The sequence below is a fragment of the Eschrichtius robustus genome, chromosome 10 (genome assembly GCF_028021215.1).
Source record: "Eschrichtius robustus isolate mEscRob2 chromosome 10, mEscRob2.pri, whole genome shotgun sequence".
In the NCBI taxonomy this organism is placed as follows: domain Eukaryota; kingdom Metazoa; phylum Chordata; class Mammalia; order Artiodactyla; family Eschrichtiidae; genus Eschrichtius; species Eschrichtius robustus.
Window position 1 is genome coordinate 24,624,972 of NC_090833.1, and position 7,273 is coordinate 24,632,244.

The 7,273-nt window shown below is 49.3% G+C and overlaps 1 protein-coding gene across 1 annotated transcript; it reads left to right on the forward strand.

Annotated features, from left to right (window-relative positions):
* The first annotated feature begins 2,233 nt into the window (after window positions 1-2,233).
* On the forward strand, window positions 2,234-3,487 carry ACTL7B (actin like 7B). The gene has a single exon (XM_068553298.1). It carries the CDS (start codon window positions 2,234-2,236, stop codon window positions 3,485-3,487), a length of 1,254 nt encoding a protein of 417 aa, XP_068409399.1.
* The last annotated feature ends 3,786 nt before the right edge of the window (window positions 3,488-7,273 follow it).

Consider the following 7,273-nt stretch of genomic DNA (forward strand, 5'->3'; position numbering starts at 1 on the left):
AATTAGCTTGCCTTGCACAACCTCAAAAGTAGACCCAAGACCAATTAATGGTTTCTTCAGAGAGGTACAGATGTCAATCCAATGTGAGGAAAAGTTTGTCCCTCACAGCTGTCCATGCCAGATCAAGTGTCTAATCCTCAGGTTCTGTGATTTTGAGATACCACCAATGGAACTTGGTGGTGCTCATAACTGAAATCCTTATAAAGTTGTTTCCCACATAATCCAGTTCCCTAGTGCCATGTTCCAAGAAACAATTCAGCAAACAGAAATTCCCATGAGTTCTTTATTAACATTCTTATATGTTCCACAGCAGTATTTCTTTTTTTTTTTTAATTATTTATTTATTTATTTATTTATTTTTGGCTGTGTTGGGTCTTCATTTCTGTGCGAGGGCTTTCTCCAGTTGCGGCAAGCGGGGGCCACTCTTCATCGCGGTGCGCGGGCCTCTCACTATCGTGGCCTCTCTTGTTGCGGAGCACAGGCTCCAGACGCGCAGGCTCAGTAGTTGTGGCTCACGGGCCTAGTTGCTCCGCGGCATGTGGGATCTTCCCAGACCAGGGCTCAAACCCGTGTCCCCTGCATCGGCAGGCAGACTCTCAACCACTGCGCCACCAAGGAAGCCCTCCACAGCAGTATTTCTTATGTCTTAAAAATCCCTCTTTTCTTTCCTATCAATGTCACCTAATCCTTCAACTACTTCTGCTCTTGTTAAGTTTCCCAGAAAACTTCCTTAGCCCCAGTTGTTTCTCTTCCCCTTTTCCTCCTGTTTCTTTACCAAAGCCCTAATCTGTCTTATTATTTAGAGGGGGGACAGTTTGGCACAGAGGACCCTATGGGAACCTAATGAATTTGTTTGTTCTGTATGACAGGCCATCTTTGCTTGGGCAGAGGAAAGGGATTCATCCTTCCCTCTTCCTCACTCCCCACATCTAATCTTCTAATGTAAATGCAATGCTTGAGGCTAGAGATGTCACAGGAGCCTATGAGAAAGGGTCTCAAATGCTAGACTAGAAGCTTGGATTGAATTGAGGACAGTTGAGAACCAACCAATTAGATTAGATTCTACTTTCTGAATTTCTTTAGAACCTGTCCCTTCCTTTTTTCCACACTATCACAGCCCTAGCTTAGGCCACCTTCAAGTCTTACAAAAATTTCTTCAACATCCTCCTTTTAGATCTCAGAGTCTTGTCCCTCCATATTACAGCTAAACATGAATCTTTCTAAGATTTTGTCCTGGAAACCAAATCTAACCACTCCCCTGCTTAAAGGCTTCATTGGCTCCCCAGCTGTGGTCAGTTTAATCTAAGCCCTTACCTCTAGAATTTGGGATCCTCCCTAGTTGCCCCCATGACTGCCGTATCCTGATGTATTTTTCCAAACACCTTAACTACTGGAAGCTCCCCACCATGCCTCCCTCTGAGTGTTTGCTCAAGCTGTGCTCTCTGCTTGGGATGGCTTTCCCTCCTCTTAGCTACCTGACAAATATCCACTTATCTTTCAGTACTCTACGTAGGCAGCACCTCTCTGGAGAACCTTCTGACTCCCTCCCTCCTTTGTGCACCTCTGTTCTCCCAGTAGACATCCACCTGCAAACTCCTCTGCATCCATTCATCTTCTTCCCAACTAGATTGGGCACTGCTTGTGGCCAGGTTTCTATCATCAGGGCCTACACACTCTTCAAGGTGACCTGGTACATTGGATTTGGAGGAACTTGGGTTAAAGTACAAACACTCCAAGAGCTGTTTGCTCTTGGGCAAGTCATTTGCATTCTGAGCCTTGATTTCCTTAGCTCTGCCTACCTCCCAAGATGCTGTGAAGTGTCATGTGAGGTGCCTGCTACAGTGTTTGGCTTACTCTAGGGGCTCAAATATTTATCACCCTCTTGGCCAAGAAGCTGAGGAGGAAGAGGTGTTCAGCTAGTGAACGGGGGATTAGGAGTGAGGATATAAGGGGAGGGAGCAGAAACCTCTGAGATCCAGGTGTGGTTGGATTTCTAAAACTGTGCTGGCCACCTGCTCCGTCTGGGAGCCAAGTCGCGTTAGGCCGATGGGGGTGGGGCTGATAGGTCAAGGGCCTGCCAAGGCCAAGCCCTCCCTGGGCTGCCGGAATGGACCAGCCCGTGGTGACATCACAATCCTGAGGAGTTGCCAAGGCACTGCTGGAGGTGGACCCTCTTATTTCTCCCCACGGAGCTCTAGGATGTGGATGTGAGAAAGGTGAGCAAGGAAGGCAAATGGCGGCGAGGAACAGCCCTAGCCCCAAGCCCATGGGCACGGCTCAGGGGGACCCTGGAGAGGCAGGCACACTGCCAGGTCCTGAGGCTGGCATCCGGGACACAAGTTCATCCACTCAGCTGAAGATGAAGCCCAAGAAGGTGCGTAAGATCAAGGCACTCATCATTGACCTGGGCTCCCAGTACTGTAAGTGTGGCTATGCGGGTGAGCCAAGGCCCACCTACTTCATCTCCTCCACTGTGGGAAAGCGCTGCTCGGAGGCGGCTGACGCCGGTGACACCCGCAAGGAGACCTACGTGGGCCATGAGCTGCTCAACATGGAGGCGCCTCTGAAGCTGATTAACCCGCTGAAATACGGCATCGTGGTGGACTGGGACTGCGTCCAGAGCATCTGGGAGTACATCTTCCACACGGCCATGAAGATCCCCCCCGAGGAGCACGCCGTGCTGGTCTCTGACCCCCCACTCAGCCCCACCAGCAACCGCGAGAAGTATGCAGAGCTCATGTTCGAGACCTTTGGCATCCCCGCCATGCACGTGACATCCCAGTCGTTGCTGTCCGTCTACTCCTATGGCAAGACCTCCGGGCTGGTGGTGGAGAGTGGGCACGGCGTCTCACACGTGGTGCCCGTCTCCGAGGGCAACGTGCTGCCGGGCCTGACGAGTCATGCCGACTATGCCGGCAGCGACCTCACCAACTACCTGTTGCAGCTGCTCAACGAGGCCGGCCATAAGTTCACGGACGACCACCTGCACATCATCGAGCACATCAAGAAGTGCTGCTGCTACTCGGCACTCAAGCCAGCGGAAGAGCTGGGCCTGTGCCTGGAGGATCTGCGTGTGGACTATGAGCTCCCCGACGGCAAGCTCATCACCATCGGCCAGGAGCGCTTTCAGTGCGCCGAGATGCTCTTCAAGCCCACCTTGGTGGGCAGCAACCAGCCCGGTCTCCCCGAGCTCACGGCCGCCTGCCTGAACCGCTGCCAGGAGGCGGGCTTCAAGGAGGAGATGGCAGCCAATGTGCTGCTGTGTGGCGGCTGCACCATGCTGGACGGCTTCCCAGAGCGCTTCCAGAGGGAGCTGAGCCTCCTCTGCCCCGGGGACAGCCCCGAAGTGACTGCAGCTCCCGAGAGGAAGACCTCCGTGTGGACCGGCGGCTCCATCCTGGCCTCGCTGCAGGCCTTCCAGCAGCTTTGGGTCAGCAAGGCAGAGTTTGAGGAGCGGGGCAGTGAAGCCATCTACAGCAAGTGCTGAGCAGCGGTGTCCCTACAAGTCCAGGCCCGTGGGCAGGCAGCCACAGGCCACTCCATACACATTTACAGAATTTCACATAAAATTTTAAGATGCAATGGCTCTTGTCTGGTCTGGATTTCTTGCTCTAGTGTGATAGCAGAAGGTGGTGGGGAGTTGGGTTTAGGCATATTAGCACCTTCTGCTCTGCTGGGTCAGGAGCAGCAGGGGGGTGGGGGAGGTTCACTGGCCCCTCCCCCTCTGCTCTCCCCATGAGGGCAACATCATCACAGAGCCCAGAATATGGCTTCCTGTTCTGTTAGCTCTTCAAGGTTCAAAATCCAATCCAACAGGCACTCATACTGCTTGCTCACCCATGGACCAAGGGGGAAACAAAGGCTCAGATGAAGGGACTAGCTTGGGTCACACAGTTAAGTGGTGGGTGGGAGACTCACAACTAGGTGTCTGATTTCCATCTCCTGTTTCTGCCCCTGATGGTCACCTGCCCGTAGCTTTATTACTGCTTGACTGCCTCACTAACCAACCCTCACTGCCTTCCCCCTTCAAAGGAACAGCCCACGGGTGTCTCCTGAGTGGGAGGGGCCATCTCTACCCATCCGTGGCCCTCTCCCTTTAGACACCTGTCAAAGTTGCAGCTATTTTTACAGAGTCACAAATAGCCACTGAATCTGGAGGGTGTTAGAGAAACCAGAGGCCATTTAGAAATCATGTGGTTCTCTCCCTCCTGTAGAGATGGGGAAACTGAGGACCAGGATGGAGGGGGCCATGTCAGTGGTTGAGCCTAGGTCTCCTGACCCAGGTCATGATTATATCAGAAGGGCAAACATGATTACTTTAGTTTGGAATGCTATAGCAAAATACCACAGATGGGGTGGCTTATAAACAACAAATCTATTTCTTACAGTTCTGGAGGCTGGAGGCCAAGATCAGGGTGCCAGCATGGCCAGGTTCTGGTGAAGGCCTTCTTCCAGGTTACAAACTCCGGACATCTGGCTGTGCTCTCACTTGGTGGATGAGATGAGGGGTATCTCTGGGGCCTCTTCTATAAAGGCACTAATCCCATTCATGAAGGCTCTGCCCTCCCAAAAGTCACCTTCCAAAGGTCTCCACTAATACCATTACTTTGGTTCAGTTTTCAACATATGAATTTGGAGGGAGGGGTGGGGGATTGGGAGGGTGGAAGCAAACATTCCATCTATAGCAATGGTTCTTAATGGTTAGCAACCATTAAGCACTTACCAAGCATCTACTATGGGTGAGGCCCAGAGCTGGAGAGAGAAATGGCCAGAATGTGGCCCTTCCCTTGGGATTACACACAGCTAGTGGGGGATCCAGTGGACAGCCACGTGGGTGGCTGAGCTCAGTGTTCCTGGGGGTGGGAAGGCGGAGGTGGTGTAGTGGAAAGCTGCAAATGGAGAAGGAAGTGCTAGGCGTGGTGACCACTTAGTAGCTTTAGGGCTGAGGGAGAAGCCATCGAGTCTTGCGAGATTTTAGCTGGTGAATGACTGACTGCCTAGAAGAGGGTGGTTCCTGCCTCTTCTCCTCCCCCACCTCCTGATTGGGGTCCATGACCAGGGGCCCATGAGCAGTTGTCTATGAAATCAGACATTGGTGAGCTGCGTAATCTGATGGGCTATCAAATATCTGTGAGCCAACGAGTCCTGATTTGGGGGCAATCTTACAATGAGTCCTGATTTGGGGGCAGTCTGTGAGGCTGCCTCTGTCCCTGGCCTTGTGCGGGAGCTGCAGCTTTGGGGAAGAACAAGACACAGTCTTTATCACCTAACGCCTTGCCATCTAGGCCCTCCCTGTTGCCTAGAATTGGGTTTCTAGCCTGGAGTTTGAGTTCCTCTGGGGCTGACAGGGCCTTGGTGCTATGCAGGAACCTGGGCTCTTCCCTGTAGAGAGAGTTGAAGACTGGAGGACTAGAGGCTGATGGTGCCAGGAGACACATTTTATTTGGCCAGAACAGTGTATAAATTTTTTTCTGGAATGTGAATTCTTTCAGTGGGGCCTATATTCTTGTGTTGCCAAAGTCTCTACCACTTTGATGTCTTCATATATACCTGCTGCTTCAACATAACTTTTGTTGTATTAGCCAGCATTCTTTTCTGTTGCTTGCAACCCAAGAACATTTGCTTAATACTTATCCTAAATACCTGATGAGTTATAGAGAGGGAAATGGAGGCTTATAGAGGGGAATGTGATGTGCCCCAAATCACACAGGCAGTAAATTAGTGCTGCATGTGAACGTTCTTCCACATGCTCGTCTTGACCATCTCTAAAAACCATGCCTATGTCTACCTCCCTGCCTCCACAATCTTTTCTTCCTCACTCCCCACATTCTCAGCAACTTCTCCTGTCTCCACAGTCACAGCTTCAGTGCCCTCATCTCCTGGTCCTCTCCTCTAAAAGCATCCCTGTGTGGCAGATGGTATGAAAACACTAATCAATCTCTGGCCACTCTTATAATTGAAATATTAAGACCAACATTTCATTTATTTCCCAACAAAAAAGCTACTACACATGAAGAATTTTTGTCACGGTATTAGAGAATGTCAGATAACACATTCACACTTTAGAGTGCAAACCTAAGCGTGTCAATTGGCCGTTGTTCTATATTCTCTTGTTCAGGTATTTGTCCCCGAGGTTAAACTTGAGCTTCTTAAGGGCAGGAACTTGGACTTCCTCATCCTGGTTTTCTCTGGGCCCAGCGCAGAGAAATGGCATGGGGTGGGTGTTTAGTACATGCCAATGGAAATGACTTACTCCCAGTCAGTGAGGTAGAAGTTACAAGTATCTTTCCGTATTTTACAGGTGAGGACCCTGAAGCTTGTAGAAGTTAAGAATCTTGTCCAAGTTTACTCACCTGGTAAATCACAGTCTGGTGCTAAATCAAAGTTTTGTTGATTCCAAAATGCCTCTCTGCTCTTATCTCCTTTCTGCAAATTTTCAGTCTCTTTTACAAAAAAAAGAATACATATAAAAGATTCCTTTCAAGTAATAAACAACAAATAAGATGTAGTTTCATAATTATCCCAAGGCATAAAAGTTAAGAATGCCAATCTTTTAGCAAAGGAGAAACAACTTGCTTGAGACTTCCAGAGACATAAATAAGCAAGTATTAGAGTGACATCATGTGGTAAAGTCCCACTAGTTAGACATGGCAAGAGGCCTGTTATCCTCACTGCCTGTCTGGGCAGCCTGATGTCTCTCCCCAAAGTGTATTACCAGATTTGTCCTAAGAATTATCTGCCTAAGGTGGGTTTAAGCAATTCACTTCATTATAATACAAACCATTAATGGTGTTTTATTTGATAAGTGTTTTTTTTTAAATCCTACATTTTCTTGTAATGTAGTGGTTCTTAACCAGTGGGGAGAGGGAGTGTGGGGTATTGGTGATGCTGGAGCTAGCTCTTAATGGCTTGTGAGAGCCCATTGTTAATGTCAGGAATTTTGCAAGCCACTTAAACCATGTTGGTAGCTTGAAATTGGCCAAGGTAGAAGTATTGCCTTTTTTTTTTTTTTTTTTTTGGCAAGTAGGCATTTCTGTGTCTTCTAAGGGGATTTAGTTAATGTATAATGCAGATGCACATTGTACACTAAAGAGGAGGGGGTAGTGGCTGAAACGGCAGATAAAAATTTCATGTTAAATTTTTCTTGCCCTGCCTCAAAAATAATTTTGCTTCCGCATGAAGACGCAGCTCTATAAGGTCAGAACGCCTTTTACCACCTGTCCAAGCTCCACTCACCTTCAAGGCCCAGCCCAATGCCCCTTCCCACCACTGT

Excerpts from the sequence above, each read along its gene's own strand:
- ACTL7B (XM_068553298.1), top strand. The coding sequence starts at position 2,234 with ATGGCGGCGAGGAACAGCCCTAGCCCCAAGCCCATGGGCACGGCTCAG.